The 14,831-nt window shown below is 34.8% G+C and overlaps 2 protein-coding genes across 3 annotated transcripts; both read left to right on the top strand.

Moving 5' to 3' along the window:
- The first annotated feature begins 219 nt into the window (after positions 1–219).
- LOC141702821 (uncharacterized) lies at positions 220–5,637 on the top strand. The gene is made up of 7 exons (XM_074506430.1): positions 220–1,345; positions 1,446–1,635; positions 3,123–3,226; positions 3,323–3,425; positions 3,511–3,809; positions 4,433–4,738; positions 4,873–5,637. The coding sequence occupies exons 1-7, from the start codon at positions 323–325 to the stop codon at positions 5,230–5,232; spliced, it is 2,385 nt and encodes a 794-aa protein (XP_074362531.1). The 5' UTR covers positions 220–322; the 3' UTR covers positions 5,233–5,637.
- Positions 5,638–6,705: 1,068 nt separating this feature from the next.
- On the top strand, positions 6,706–14,416 carry LOC141702823 (protein DETOXIFICATION 45, chloroplastic-like). 2 transcript variants are annotated; one of them, XM_074506433.1, is made up of 14 exons: positions 6,706–7,044; positions 7,141–7,253; positions 8,093–8,236; positions 8,341–8,465; positions 8,599–8,734; positions 9,827–9,923; positions 10,037–10,134; positions 11,624–11,787; positions 12,303–12,374; positions 12,609–12,725; positions 12,802–12,897; positions 12,991–13,066; positions 13,900–13,954; positions 14,089–14,416. In XM_074506433.1, the coding sequence occupies exons 2-14, from the start codon at positions 7,226–7,228 to the stop codon at positions 14,114–14,116; spliced, it is 1,236 nt and encodes a 411-aa protein (XP_074362534.1). In that variant the 5' UTR covers positions 6,706–7,044; positions 7,141–7,225; the 3' UTR covers positions 14,117–14,416. The 2 variants fall into 2 exon arrangements, with proteins under 2 accessions (XP_074362534.1, XP_074362533.1); XM_074506432.1 differs by having other exon boundaries at positions 6,709–7,044; positions 12,991–13,112.
- Positions 14,417–14,831: the final 415 nt, after the last annotated feature.

Raw genomic sequence — 14,831 nt, 5'->3', positions numbered from 1 at the left:
AATAGACGTAGAGAAATGAATAGGGACTCGGGGAGTAATATTTTAACGGAACTAAGTGCTTGGTCCGGTTATGGTGGGTTTCATTAGAAAGGCGTGTTTTCAAAGAGACAAGGTGAAAGGGGCCTAGGTAAGTTCTTTAGGAGTACGAGAGCGGCCCAATCCAATTAAAGTATTATAAGTATTGTTTTCGAAATCGAATAGTCGAGGAGTCAACAATATAATATTTAAAGTTGGACACACTTGACCAAAAAAAAAACAAACAGGAAATCGTAAATAGAGATTTGGGGGTTTAGGGTTGGATCTCAAAAAACAAAATAATCAAATGGGGCGTCGTCATTACAGAAGCAGCGATTCTTCAAGTGATGACGATGATAAGATTATTAATAATAAGAAGAGAGGCAGAGATGAACAACAACATGTCGAAGTTGATTCCGATTCGAAATTAACTAAGAAGAATGTATCAGTGAGAGATGAAGATGATAAGGTTGTTGAGAGGGATCGAAAGCGAGATGAGGATGATGAGGAGATTGATAGGAGAGGAAAATCAACGAGAGGAGATAGGTATCGAGATAGAGATAGAGATCGAAAACGTGTTTATGGCCGCGATGGTCGTCGCTATGATGAGGATAGGTTTCGGAGTAGTAGGGGGGAAGATGATAAGAATGGACGACATAGAAGTAGTAGAAGAAGAGATGAATTTGATGGTAGAGACGGTGGACGGAGTAGGTATTCGGATGGTGATGAGCTGGAGGAAGGTCAGATTCGAAAGACGAGTGAGGAGGAGGATGATCGGAGGAGTGAATTACGGAATAAGAGGGATAGGAGAGATAAGGATGATGTTAGGAGTTTTACTAAAGATAAGGGAGCTGATTATTCCAAAGACGATGGAAGACTAGGGAAAGGAGGAGGGGCTACTAATGTCGAAGCTCCTCTTCCTCCTCCTCCCCCTCCTCCTCAGGATAATTTAAGTGTAGGGAGGACGGGCGGGGTTTATATTCCGCCTTTTAAGTTAGCGAGAATGCTCAAGCAAGTTGAGGATAAGAGTAGTGTGGAGTACCAGAGATTGACATGGGATGCTTTGAGGAAGAGTATTAATGGACTTGTCAATAAGGTTAATGCTACCAACATCAAGAATATCATTCCTGAGCTGTTTGCGGAGAATCTCATTAGAGGCAGAGGCTTGTTTTGTCGTTCTTGTATCAAGTCTCAGATGGCTTCTCCCGGGTTCACTGATGTCTTTGCTGCACTTGTGGCTGTTGTCAACACTAAGTTCCCCCAAGTTGGTGATCTTCTTTTGAGGAGAATTGTTCTTCAATTACAGCGAGCATACAAAAGGAATGACAAGGTACCTTAATTGATTCTCCCCTCTCCTTGTTTGTTTCACATACATGATTTACTACGTTTTATTGCAAACTCATTACTTTTTCTTTTTGTCTTGTTTCTAGCCCCAATTACTAGCTGCTGTCAAATTCATAGCACATCTTGTCAATCAACAAATAGTTCATGAGCTTGTAGCTCTCGAACTACTCACAACATTGTTGGAGAATCCTACCGACGATAGTGTCGAGGTTGCTGTTGGCTTTGTTACCCAATGCGGGTCAATCCTACAAGACCTCTGTCCCCGAGGTTTGCATGGTTAGTATCTATTTACCCTTCCCCTTCCCCTTCCTTTCACTATGTTGTAAATTATAAATAGTACATCAGGTTTCTGCTTCATCAATTATTTTCATAGATTTTTCATCCAATTTTTTTAGGTCAACTTTTAAATTAAAATTACATGATACGTCAGAGTCTTTTTGAATCTAATTTGTAGTGCTAATACAATCAACAGATAAATAAACAAATTATAGTGTGTAAATTTTGTAGAGTTTATTTTGGGCCTACCATACCACCTTAGTTTTGGGGAATTTGAGTAAAACTTGTGTAAGGATATCAGTTGATATTTGCTGAAATTAACTTAATTTTTTTTTATATCATTTGAGGTTTATATGATAGCCTTGTACCAGACAAAGAGAACTGAATTGGGGTAGATTTACTTTCAGAAGCTCTTTTACTTTAGTTTGATATCAGTTGATATTTGCTGGAATAGATTATATGAAATCAGCGAAGCTTATGATTTTTAAAATTAGTCAACTACAAATAGATTATATGAATTAAAAGCACCATAAATAGGGGTATTCTGAAAAGAGGAGAAGCATATTTTGGAATAAAAAAAGGACTTTAGAACCACAGTTAAAACAAAATAGAGAAAGTTTTGTGATATAGGATGAGATATTGGAACAAATTTTTGGAATGGGAAATTGATAATTTCTTTTCAAGCTCTAGTATAGTTGAAGAAAATAGGTTGTAGTGCACGAGGTTTAGTGTATCAACACATGATGAGTTAAATGTTGTGTTTGATATTAAAGTTGATGTGAACAAGAAGATTAACAAAGACATTGTGGCATGTTGGGACTTGGGAAGTATTTATAAATCTTCTTCCTTTGAGATTTGCCTCCAACGATATCTCTCATGGAGATGAACCTGGTTGCAAATTTTGCCACTTATCATTGTTAAGTTTAGTTTCCAAAGGATTATCTTTCCTTTATTAGCTTATTTCTCATCTTCAGAATTTTACTTGATTAGATATTGGGATTTTACAGATGTAAAAGTATATGTAATTTTTTTTTATCAATTTAAGACTTCGATTATAAGAAGTGAGGTTGTTCTCTGATGAAGGGCTGTGATCTAAACAAATTTCTTTATTGTTCTGTTGAGAAATTCTAGAAGAGCGGCTGTAATCAACACAAATATATATTTTTATTGTTTTACTTTGTATCAATTATTTTCCTGCATTTATTATACTCTTGACAATGTTACGTTACGGGTTATACTCTCCTCCTGGTTATAACATTTTTTTTTGTTTTAGGATGTTACCTGGCTTGGGTGTCCTCTTCCCCTTCTGCTTCAGTTGTGTTTTTTCGAGTTATTTTTTTTTTTTTAATTTTTTTTTGTAGATTAAGATTTCGATATACTCATTTACACATTGAGGGAAAGATGGCAGTTTTCTATAAAACTGCAACACTGTATTTTTCTCATTTACCGTGTAGGTTTATAATATATTTTTCATGAATTTTATGTAGGTATTTTTGAACGTTTCCGTGGGATTCTTCATGAAGGAGAGATTGACAAGCGGGTTCAATTTTTAATTGAAGGTTTATTTGCCATACGAAAAGCCAAATTTCAGGTGCAATTTAATTAACTGCAATCCGTTGTGTGATGTCTTCTAATGGTTATATGCTGGTCATTAATTGATACGGGCAAGTCTTTCTTATAATTGCAGGGTTACCCAGCTATTCGTCCGGAGCTAGACCTGGTGGAGCAAGAAGATCAATTGACCCATGAAATATCGCTTTTAGATCAAATAGATCCTGAGATTGCGCTGGGTAACCACCTGTATTTTAGTTTCAGCTGTTTCGTGGACCTAATTTTTTATACAGAACTCTTAGACTTCTTTTTCGTGCACCTCAGATATTTTTAAGCCAGATCCCCAGTTTGTTGAAAACGAACAACGTTATGAGGAACTGAAGAAAACTCTGCTTGGAGAAGAGTCTGAAGATGAAGCAGACTCAGATGCAGCAACGGATAATGAAGATGATGAAGAGGGTGAAGATGATGAATCTGATGAAGAGCAGATGAGAATAAGAGATGAAACAGAAACAAATCTTGTGAATCTTCGGAGGACGATTTACCTAACAATCATGTCTAGTGTTGATTTTGAAGAAGCTGGTCACAAGCTTATGAAAATCAAGCTAGAGCCCGGACAAGAGGTATATTTATTAGTTATCATCATCGTCTTAGTTTAGTTGAAGTTGCCTTATTATGCAAATATGATCAAATGTGCTTAGCCCAAATGTTATTACTGATTTATCAACATGTAATTAGCAACCTAAAAATGGGTACTGGTGAACGTTTGTATGCCATTAAATTTTTGCTTTTGGGTTGTCCAAATAATGCCTCAAGGTTTTTTATAAAAAAGTTGGAACAAATACCTGAAGTTGGTTTGTGTGTGTGTGTTGAGCTGTTTAATTTGTATAAAATATAGTTTAGGTTTGTACTTTAAATGCTTAGCAACCTGCAAGTTTTTTCATAGAATTCTTTTTGGTTATGGGAGAATAACATCCATAAACTTTAAACTATTAGGAACAAAACAGAGAACAAAGAGAAGATAGTAGGAAATAAAATTAATAATTTGTCCTAGTTGCATAACAAATATGCCATTTGACTCAAAAAAATTTCAATACCAGGTTATGTCTTCAGTTTTCTTTTTGAGTGCATGCTTCTCTTGCTCTTTGCTTGTGTTTCTTTGGTTTGTTCTTTATGATCCAATTTTATACCATTTCTTTGGTGTTTGTAACTTGTAAATTTATTAAGTGTTACGTTACTTGTGCAGATGGAGCTCTGCATTATGTTGTTAGAATGCTGCAGCCAAGAAAGAACTTATCTACGTTATTACGGTCTTTTGGGTCAAAGATTTTGCCTAATAAACAAGATTCATCAAGAGAATTTCGAAAAATGCTTTGTGCAGCAATATTCAATGATTCATCGGCTCGAAACAAATAAGTTACGTAATGTGGCAAAGTTTTTTGCGCATCTTCTTGGCACTGATGCTCTACCTTGGGGTGCTCTAGCTTACATACGGCTGACTGAAGAGCATACTACTTCCTCGTCTCGTATTTTCATCAAAATTCTTTTCCAGGTAAATACAGAAATTTGTAACCTTCGACAGTCTCCATCAATTTCCTGATTTAAATGTTTATAAGAAGGCAATTCTCTCATCTACATGGTTTGCAGTATTTCTTGGCACAGAATAATATTTTTAATGCGTTTCAGGAATTATCGGAACACCTAGGGATTCGCCTTCTGAATGAGAGGCTCAGCGATCCCACAATGCAGGACACGTTCGAGTCAATTTTCCCAAGAGACAATCCCAAGAACACGAGATTCTCAATCAACTTTTTCACGTCCATTGGGCTTGGTGGCATCACTGAAAATTTGAGAGAGTACTTGAAGAATATGCCCCGCCTTATCATGCAACAGCAAAAGCCAGTTTCTGAATCTGAAGATGACTCTGACAGCACTAGTAGTGCTGATTCAGATGCATCTGGTTCTGATTCAGAATCAGGTTCATCGAGCTCCAGTGAAAGCGAAAGCGAAAGTGATGACAGGAAGAAGAAGCGAAGGAGACGATAAAGAGCAAGACTACGTTTTCTGAATATGAAATGGAATACTGAGGTGATTGATAACTGTTTTAACCCTGGTCCTTGTTAAATCCTTTGCAAAACTGAGCCATCTTATTGCACCTTGGAGAGTGATCTCATTAAGTGGAGAATTAGATGAAAGAAGTGTACATCCTCAGTTTCTGGTTTTGAGTAACTTGTATGATGTGGTATGCCCTCCATAGCATCAGCATTCCGAAGTAAGATGCTCTCCTATGGAACCCCCCCCCCCCCCCACCAGTTTAATGTGATTTTCCCTTTTTAATCAGAGTTGCTTTATTTCTGAACTCCTTTTGGAATATGTGATCTGCTATATTTTTTAAAACTCTTTTTGGAATGTCCAGGTTTTTCGAATGAGTTGTTTATGACGGTTAACAACTGAGAACTTTGTTTCATAGTCATTTTATCTGCAGACTGCCCACTAGCTTTATGTGATCCTGGTACATAGTTTTGGTGGATAGGATCTACCCCAGTAGCCGTACATCAGGATCCTCATACATAGTGGTGAATTGAACATTGTACTGGACTTGTGAGTTGAAAATGAGAACATGGAACTGTAATATTTGGGTCGATGTCATTATAATCCATATAACAATTACACCAATCTTAGAAAGATTATTCGACGGAAGCACAAAACCAAGATAAAAAATGAATTGACCAACCAGGAAACGGGCATAAAAATTCCGAATAATTTATTAACGAGCATATGTTTTGGTTGTCTAGAAGTAAATCATTTAGATGGGGGGTATAATTTTTGTCTCCCAAACAGGCAGCGTAGGCCGTGGCTGTGCACCAAAACGTTATTTAAAAACGATGAAATATCTGTTGGTGTGATTGAGCAGGGAGGGGTTCACACAGCCACACCTGACACCACACAAATGCAGGGCAGTAAACAAATGGGAAACATGTCTTACCCGAACTTGCTTGACCGAAATAGATCTTATATTTTCAATTTCAGCTCCATATTTCTAATATAGGCGATTACAAAGATTTTTTCATATAAATATTAAGCTCCATATTCCTAATCTTGGCGACTACAAAAGTTTTTTCTCGAGGTATATTTATAATTTAGATTAAAATATTATAAATCTATCATTGTAACTTAAAAGGGCATTTTTCTCCTTCAGTTCTGTACTCACAAACAATAACCAACTATAGTGGGGGCGTTAAACATTTTAAAATAGGAAATAATTGTATTTGGGGGTAGATATAAATCATGTTAACTTGCAAGTGGAAAAGTAGCGAGACATGAATAATTAAAATATTAGTAGTGTATATAATATATTCAAACCAAAAAAATTATCTAACTAGTTGCATATTGATTGTTCCACATTTTTATAAATACTTTCAGACAATAGTAAACTCGCCAAAAAAACATAAAAAAAGTAATATATTTGATAAATTCTCGAAATTTAATAAATATAAAAAAAAAAAAAAACAGTATGCAGAAATTGAGGTGTTCACCAAACAAACTTGTCCAACTACCCTTCTCACTCACTCTGGTTTCTTGTATTTCATGTCTGAACAGTACTACTACGAACCCCCCCATTGCAAAATGGAAGCCACCGCCGCAGCTCATACTTACTGCTCACTATCTACTAATGCAGCAACAAAAACATTTGCATCACCAAGACGGTCCCGAAAATATAATCAAATTTATACATCATGCTCACCAACATTTATCACCAACAACTGTGGTTTAACTAGTCATCACCACCATTCTTTAAACTTCCAACTCCTGTTTGAGCAAACGCAGATCTGTTAAATGTTCTGGCCAAGGAACCATGTAGATAATCCCTCTACTACCCATTTAATTTTCATCTTTGTGATTAGCTTATTACCAACTTATGCCTCATTTCATAAGGTGATTTTGTGTTTTCAGTGCAATACCGAGTGTCCAAACCGAGCTTATAAGGCTATCTATACCAGCTATTGCAGGCCAAGCTATTGAACCTTTGGCACAACTCATGGAGACTGCTTATATTGGTAGACTAGGTCAGTCTTATTTATGTGCTCCGAGAATATTAACATTACAATTTTAAGTCTTGTAATATCTATTCAATACTCTTACTTGCCTGGAGCAGCTCTACTTTCATTTTTCTTTAACAATTTCATTATGTCATAAGGGTTCGTGCCATTTTACATGTTTTAGCCCTTTGTAACTTTATTGAAATGAATGCTACTTTGTGCAACGATTCTGTACAATATAGTGTTAAAGATAAATTTCTAGACCTTAAGTATATTAAAATGAGATAAGAGAACAATAATTACCTTTTTAGTTCTTTATGGTCAATTGTAGCCATCTAAATGTTAAATACTCACACCAACATACCCCAACGGAGGCTGGAAACCTCAACCTTTTGTTCCCGAGAGAAGAGGGGTATCCGCTAGACTAGCCAGGAATATACAAATTATTTTCATTTGCCAAAAAATTGCTACACTAACAGAGTTCAAAATTGAAGAACAAGATTCATGCTACATGACATTGTATACTTTATCTTTATAGTGCTCTATATGTCACGTCTTGATAGAGGTTTTTGAATTTTGATAACCATAATGGAAGAGAGAACTCAATATCCCGGGAACTATTCAAGCTACGTCACATAGGAACTTCTGCTTTTCCTAATCACCCCTTTTTAGAAACTAACTCGTTGCTAAGTGGCACGTATCTTATCGAAACACATTGGCAATAGCCGTGGAAGTTTGCTTCAAATTTTGTTTGGTCAAGACTTAGCTTCTATATTTCATTTTTTTTTCCTCGTACATTTTATATTATCGTCCAATTTGTTGTACACTGCTTGAGGGGTTCTTATGTTGATGATTTCTGATTATAGGTTCCCTGGAGTTGGCGTCAGCTGGTGTTTCCATATCTATTTTTAACATAATTTCAAAGGTATTCAACATTCCTCTTCTTAGTGTTACAACTTCATTCGTAGCGGAAGACATCTCTAAGCATTCAACCGAAGGTTTTAGCTCAGGTAAAAGTACTTCAGTCTTTTCAGAAAATTTTGCTATACACTAGAGGGATACATGTTACTACTGTATGAAGGGGAAAACAATATGACATGAAGTTGTTTCACAGCTGAGAGAATGCAGTTGCCCTCAGTTTCTACTGCATTAGTGTTATCTATTGGAATTGGTATTCTTGAGGCCACAGCATTATATTTAGGATCTGGAATGTTTCTTAGCATCATGGGCATATCAACTGTAAGTAGTAATTTCAAAGAATAGTGGTTATAATCAATCTATGTTTACTTTGGCCTTGCTTGTCTTCTGCAACTTTTTATGTGATTAGAGGATGTCATATGTTATCATCAATTGACCTTGATGCTCTTGACAGGCATCACCGATGCGCACTTCAGCACATCACTTTCTTCAACTTAGAGCACTTGGTTGCCCAGCTGTTGTACTTTCTTTGGCTATTCAAGGCATCTTTCGTGGTTTCAAAGACACTGAGACTCCTGTAAAATGTCTTGGCAAGTATTTGTTTGATATAATTTACCCAATATATGATTTACACCTCATTTTTTTTACAACACATTTTAACAACTTATCAGCCCATATATTTATCTTACCTGAGTTGTTTCCAATTCTTTTGTATAATTTATCTTTGTACAACCACGAATGTAGAGTAAATTCCATTTGATAATATTAAAAAAACAAAAGGTTTCAGACGATTGCATAATAGTTAAATTTCACATTTTTGAGTTCCATCAAGCCAATGGTAATACCTTAACGAATGAATTTATTAATTCTTGAGATGATGTAGACCATTATATCAGCCCATTACCTTAGCATTTCGATTTCATCACTGTATCATACTTGGGGCTTCAGTTCGTTATTCTTTTTAAGAGCTTATTCTCTCTTTTGCAAGACACATAAGTCTCATATACAAACAGTACAAGTTCTGCCGCTGGTCTCTGATTTTATTGCCGATTTCTCTCTTTCCAAATTAAATATATATAGATTTATAGAGTCCTCTCTAAAGAGAACTGAGAACCAGTGATTTGTTTGAGTGAATTTGGATGCAAATCACTACTGATTTATGTGATGATAAGTAGTGATTGGTATAAACTGCGACTATCATTTTGCATCTAATTCACCAGTTTAAGTTACACAAATCACCAGTTCTAATAATATATTTTTAATATTTTCGGAATCATGTACTCTGGCATTTAAACTGCATAAGATAAATAAATATGCTACTTCTTTCAAATATGAAACAATCACTTGATGATAGAATCGAGACCAACAGTTTTGGCTGGTACAACCACTCTATTATCCGCTGGTTTTATTGACTGCAAGCAAAATATAGGTGCTTTAGGTGTCTATCAGCAAGTGTTACAATGAATCCTTCGGTAAAAGAGTTAAACATACAGTTAATCCGTGGAAAAGGTTGGGGAATATATGGGGTATATTTTAATTTAAATCTCTGGATGTTCAAGTATATTATTTCAGGCTGTTCAGTAAAGATATATTGGGCCTTTTGTTTATATATATCTGCTTTTCGAGTAGTATTAAATTTTAATTGACAGCACTTATTACTGAAGCAAAAAGTTATTGTGCAGCACTTGGAAATACGGCAGCAGTATTCCTTTTCCCTGCACTTATGTATGTATTCCACTTAGGAGTAACTGGTGCAGCCATTTCCTCAATAATATCACAGTAAGTGCTCTAATAGTTACTCAATTATACATTTATACTAATACAACCCTGAGTACTTTTACAAAGTTGATGTACCTGCAATTTTTAATGACATTATCTATAAATTTTCTCAGATATACAGTGACACTTTCCATGATATGGCATCTTAATAAGCGAACTATACTGGTACCAGATTTTGAAAAATTACAGTTCGGTGGCTATCTAAAATCGGGTAAGTGTTTGTAAATAAATTTTTACTTATTATTGGCCAAGACTAATTTGTATAATGGTATACAAAGGTATCACGACATTGTATTTTCGCAGCCACTGCTTTTTTCATGTTGTTTAGTGTTAAGCTTGTATTGATTAGTCTTTTAATGGTAGGTTCCTATGGATCCTTTTTTTTTCATTTCACATCTTAAAACATGCCTTACAATTAAAATTCTTATATGACACGAAAAGGTTGACCCGGAACCATGTTATATGATCAATTCTTTCAAAACCTCAAAGTGTAAGGAGTACAATCTAACAGTATATCATATGCATTTCATGACTATATATCTGAGACAGGTTTCCATTTTGATTTAAGTTATAATTCTGGCCTGGACAATTATCACGATGATGTTAACTAATATCGTGGTCCAATACTTCACCCATGTCCTCTCTCCTTAGCAAGAGGGTGAGAGGCACACAAATCACAATAGCAAATATTTGGTAAAGGTAAAATCTATCTCCACACTTCATCGAACACTTCAAGACTCGACTAAATTACATGATCTAGAGCGTTAAGTTACCATATCTTAATATTCCCTCACTCGATCTTTTGGGGAAATATTTTCGTTAGTGTCCAAATTAAATAATCGAGAATATTGGGGTAAAAGGATTTAAACTCGTGACATCTCTTGAGCTCTGATACGATGTTAACTTACCAACTCTCCCCAAATGTCAAAGTGGTAGGAGGACATGGTTGGATCATATATTGTCTCAACTTTAGCTGATATTGCAAGGAACTACAGTTATAGTTTGAAATTTAACTAAAACAAGAGAACAATAGGTAATATTATTTTCAAAAAGTGTATATATGCATAACGTGGCATGCAACCATTTGGATCCAAAAAGATATAAATTCAATATTGTTGCATAATACATGTTCCATTTAATGCTTCCTTCTAACACCTTGTGTTGTGTTTGGTTGGGGATAATGAAATGGAATGTGTAAAATTAATGGGAAACAATGGAGTTTGGAGAGAAGATTTGTAAAAAAAAATTAGTGAGCGCAAACTTGTTTTGATAGAAATTGTGAAGAAAATGGGTATGGGAAGGAATGGAGCATTTCTTCTCAAATGGGTGCTTGAGCTCTAGGTTATATTGATATGAATGGAATGGGGGAAAGAATGAAAAATATGAACAATCATTTGTATTATGGTTCAAATTTCATTTCATTTCTTCCATTTTCATTCATCCCAACCAAACACAACGTTAAGGTTTTATATGAGTTGGTTGCTTAACGTGATACCATAGTAGTATAGTTCTTTATGTGCGAGGATCCCCCAGGAAGCATAATTACGCTTCAAATTAGTATGTAGTATTCTTCCAATAAAAAGAACAGATTGTTTAGTTATTATGTCCCACGTAGTTATCCTCGTCACTATATGAATTGCAATGGTCCCCACCTTCATACCAATAACGTGGCCACATCTTCTTACAAATTTTATTTTCAGGTGGTTTTCTTCTTGGAAGAACTCTTGCTGCTGTTATGACTGTGACTTTAAGTACGTCAATGGCTGCTCGTCAAGGACCATTGTCCATGGCTGCCCATCAGATTATCCTGCAAGTATGGTTGTCTACGTCTCTCCTTGCGGATGCCCAATCTTCATCTAGTCAGGTAGTAATTTGATAATACTGAATTCTCGTCAAAGTATATATTACAGAGTGTAGCATGCTACCATTCCATTCATTTTGTTACTTTTCTAAGATACGGAGATCAAGATAGGCTTACAGTTACAGCTCTGACCACCTCTGATCTTTGTAATTAATGCTTGTATATCAAGAACCAACATACACTCTAAACAAGGAATATAATGAAATTTTATTGATTCTATGCGAATAACCTGTAGTGTCCTTGTCAACATAGCAAGAGATGAATTTAATATAGTATTAGATTTATCTTAAAAGCCGAGATATGCAGTCCCTAGAATATATACCCTTAACCTGTAGTGTCTTTAGTATTTATTGTAACCCAGATATCTCCAAGAAGATTTTACAGAAGCTTCCAGTTTTTAAGTTCATGCCATGACATGTCAATTTATACAGTCAATTCAAAAAAAAACAAAGTTGTTTATATATAAAGTGTTTCTTATTTTATCCAATTTTCACTTTCACATTTCATTGTACTTTTAGGCTCTTATTGCAAGTTCATTTGCAAAAGGAGACTACAACAGAGTAAGAGAGATCACTTACATTAGCATTAAGGTAAATCAATTTCCTATTCCATTTTGTTCAGTCTCTTTTGTCATTTTTTTCTAATCTAAATTCTAAACTTCCTTTTATCGTAAAATGAATTCTTCTTGGGGGAACATCAGGATGTGTATCAGTCTCATTTTTCGTCCAAGTTAAAAAAACAAGACATTCTTTTGTGTTCTTGTATCTTTCTGTGCAGTTCTATGCTAATGGTTATACTTTTAACTGATTTTGATTTTGACCCAGGCAGGACTATTTACTGGCATCTTGCTAGCTATAATATTGAGTTTGTCTTTCGGTTCGTTAGCTACTTTGTTCACCAAGGATGTGGAAGTGCTAAACATTGTTAGATCCGGGTTACTTGTAAGTATGCATATACTGCATGTGTAGGGTCCATTGTGAAAATCTACTTGATTGTGTTGCATCTATGTTTTCGCAGTTTATCAGTGCCAGTCAGCCTATTACTGCTCTTGCTTATATTTTTGACGGCCTCCACTATGGTATTTCAGATTTCATGTTTGCTGCTTGCTCAATGGTAAATTTCTTCTCTCAAGGTAGCAGTCAATTCTGAGTTTGCCGTGCTACACTGCATACTAACCTCTAATTGATAAATAATGTTTTTCTATAGATGGTGGTCGGGGCATTGGCATCGGCATTTCTGCTATGGGCTCCTCCACTAATAGGTCTTTCAGGAGTTTGGTCAGGTTTGACTCTCTTCATGGCATTGCGTACTGTGGCAGGATTGATGAGGTATTATAAAGTAACATGTTAAAATTTTTATCTGAAACCTTGCGTGGACATATATATATGCATCCCATGAATCTCCTTTATTTATCTTTTAATCTAAATGGCGAGAACATTTTAAAACTATATATTTTTATAATTTAACCGAATTGGATTAATTTTGGTATTTCACTAATTTTTCGTGCTCTTGGAATCAAACCCAGACGTCATAGAACCTCAATCAACTCTACTATCAGAAACTACAAAATTTCTGAACTGATGTTTTTCTCTCCTATACTCTTTTTCTTTAGCCTGATTTTTTTTTTTGCTATATCTGTGATTGAGCTTTACTCTCTTTTCTTTGTTTTTTCCTTGCAATGTGAGAGAATATAATATTAATACAACAAGCGATGAAGTTGAATGAGTATATGAAATGAGGTAGTTTGTTTTGTAGATGCTAGAACTGCTCAATTTAACTGCAGTAAGACAATACCTTTGAAAAACCTTTGCATGATGAAAACAATTGTGGTTGCATTTTTAACTTGATTTGAGGTATACATATGTTCTAGTGTTAAAACATGTACATTTTGGAGTTGTTTCCCCCCACCAATATGTCCTTTCCGAAAATGTGTTCTTCCTAACATGTTCAGGTTTTAGAAGAGCCGGCAACGTAACACATAGATTATGTCAAATTAATTCCTGTTTCTTTGTATATGTTGTTTTTACCAAAAAGAATGAGTAGAATAACCCACGTTTTGTTCATTTTGATCTATGAATATGAGTTTCTGTTTTTCATAAGATCATTTCTTGTCAGACTGTCTTCAAAGAATGGCCCCTGGTGGTTCTTGCAGGACATTCAGGGAACTGAGGTTTGTTTTATGGTGTTCTGTATAGGGCAAGAATAACATTCTGCTAGTTTGCTTGATCCTCTTGCTCCACTTAATGCACAGCGTACGAGCACGCATATAAATCTGTCTAATATGTGATCAACTCTTGCTTGCAGGTTGCTGTTTGACATAAGATATGGTTGATTCCGTCGTTCAAGAGGACGAGTTTTGGTGAATAGAATGAACCCGTGTATATTAATATGAGTACCACCAATAAAAATATGACCGTGTAATTAAGGAATGCTTTAGTAATCCATTTGGAACCTTAACATTGCTCTATAGGATATCTCCAATGGATATCTCCCAACAGTGATCTAAATATCTAAATTTGGGGTAAATTATTCCAAATTTTCCTCCAACAATATCCAAATGATGATCCAGATTTGGATCAATCACAACGTTGACTGATCCAAATTTACTTTAATATAAAATTATGATTTATTACTTTTATAATTTTAGTTTATTAGATTTAATATTAATTTGTGATTAATTAAAGAATGTTAATGATATTTTAGATATTAATTAATGAAATTAATATATTTTTAGCTAATTTAGTCTATAATTTTAATATTTTTTTAGTATAGTAAAAGAAATTATTTTTTATTTCATTAATTTATTAGATCCAGTATAAATAGTTATTCATGTTTAAACATAAAATTTAAGAATAAAGAGTTTAATATGATATTTGTGTATTATAATATGTAAAAAGTAATTTTGATCACGCCGTTTAGAGTTTATCAGAAATTTGGATCAGAGTTTAGATAAATTGGTAATCCAAATTTGAATTTTTGAATCAAAAGTGTTGGAGATGGTCTCAGTAGGCATATTTGTTGTCTCAGGATTCCATTTACAATCCTAA

Source organism: Apium graveolens, unplaced genomic scaffold (genome assembly GCF_009905375.1).
Source record: "Apium graveolens cultivar Ventura unplaced genomic scaffold, ASM990537v1 ctg577, whole genome shotgun sequence".
Classification (NCBI taxonomy): domain Eukaryota; kingdom Viridiplantae; phylum Streptophyta; class Magnoliopsida; order Apiales; family Apiaceae; genus Apium; species Apium graveolens.
This window is presented reverse-complemented; position numbering and strand designations above follow the sequence as displayed.

Coding starts and splice junctions, on each gene's coding strand:
- LOC141702821 (XM_074506430.1), top strand. CDS start 323: ATGGGGCGTCGTCATTACAGAAGCAGCGATTCTTCAAGTGATGACGAT. Junction 1,346..1,445: donor CATACAAAAGGAATGACAAG/GTACCTTAATTG, acceptor TCTTGTTTCTAG/CCCCAATTACTAGCTGCTGT. Junction 4,739..4,872: donor TCATCAAAATTCTTTTCCAG/GTAAATACAGAA, acceptor AATGCGTTTCAG/GAATTATCGGAACACCTAGG.
- LOC141702823 (XM_074506432.1), top strand. CDS start 7,226: ATGGAGACTGCTTATATTGGTAGACTAG. Junction 8,237..8,340: donor AACCGAAGGTTTTAGCTCAG/GTAAAAGTACTT, acceptor GTTGTTTCACAG/CTGAGAGAATGCAGTTGCCC. Junction 9,924..10,036: donor ATTTCCTCAATAATATCACA/GTAAGTGCTCTA, acceptor AAATTTTCTCAG/ATATACAGTGACACTTTCCA.